We start from the raw sequence: 782 nt of genomic DNA on the forward strand, positions 1-782 counted from the left end.
CCTCCCTCCCTCTCCCTCCTTCTCCTTCCTCCCCATCCCTCTGCCTCCCTCCCTCCCTCCAGCCCGCCTCCCCTCACTTGTATCTCTTGTACAGGAAGCCGTAGGTCTGGGCGGTGTGGTACTCGTCCAGCCGCCGCCGGTGCACCCACATGACGGCGGCGGAGGCGGCGGGCGGAGCCAGACAGAACAGGCACACCGCAGCCTGCGCGCAGGGTGGGTGGGTGGGGTGGGGGTTACATTCATGACTAAAGGAAGTGGTAGGGTGGGTGGGGGGGCGTGTGTGCGTGCGTGTTTGTGTGTGTGCGCAGTGGTTTGTGGGGACGTGTGTGTGTATGTGTGTGTGTGTGTGTGTCTGTGTAGGAATGTGTGTGTGTGTGTGTGTGTGTGTGTGTGTGTGTGTGTGTGTGTGTGTGTGTGTGTGTGTGTGTTGTTAGAATGGGGGGGAAGATGAGTCCATGTCAGTCCAGTCCGCCGACGTCACAGGGGCATTCCCACCACCTGCTTACACCGCATACTACACACAAGTACACAACAACACGACAGCCCCGCCCCACCCGCCCCACACCCCCGCCCCTCAGCCTCGATCGCGCGCTCACCACTCCTAGCGGCACGTACAGGGCCAGGTGTGTGCCCGTGTAGCACCGCGCGTTCATGTCGCGCACCCTGCGTGCGTGTGTGTATGAATGTGTTAAAGAGCACAAGGAAAACGTTGCGCAAAGACAGTGTATGCGATGCAGCAAAGCGACGGTTTACGGATGTTACCTGAAGTTACCTCGCATACC

The 782-nt window shown here is 60.2% G+C and overlaps 1 protein-coding gene across 1 annotated transcript in view; it reads right to left on the reverse strand.

The window, feature by feature from the left end:
- Nucleotides 1–782, reverse strand: part of CHLRE_14g633300v5 (uncharacterized protein) — a 38,906-nt gene that overhangs the window by 1,382 nt on the left and 36,742 nt on the right. Inside the window, exons 49-50 of the mRNA XM_043070458.1 lie at nt 597–663; nt 100–202 (exon numbers count right to left, since the gene is read on the reverse strand). Coding sequence (XP_042917131.1) covers nt 100–202; nt 597–663 — 170 coding nt within the window. The remainder of the gene's footprint in view (nt 1–99; nt 203–596; nt 664–782) is intronic.

This window comes from Chlamydomonas reinhardtii, chromosome 14, assembly GCF_000002595.2.
Source record: "Chlamydomonas reinhardtii strain CC-503 cw92 mt+ chromosome 14, whole genome shotgun sequence".
NCBI lineage: Eukaryota > Viridiplantae > Chlorophyta > Chlorophyceae > Chlamydomonadales > Chlamydomonadaceae > Chlamydomonas > Chlamydomonas reinhardtii.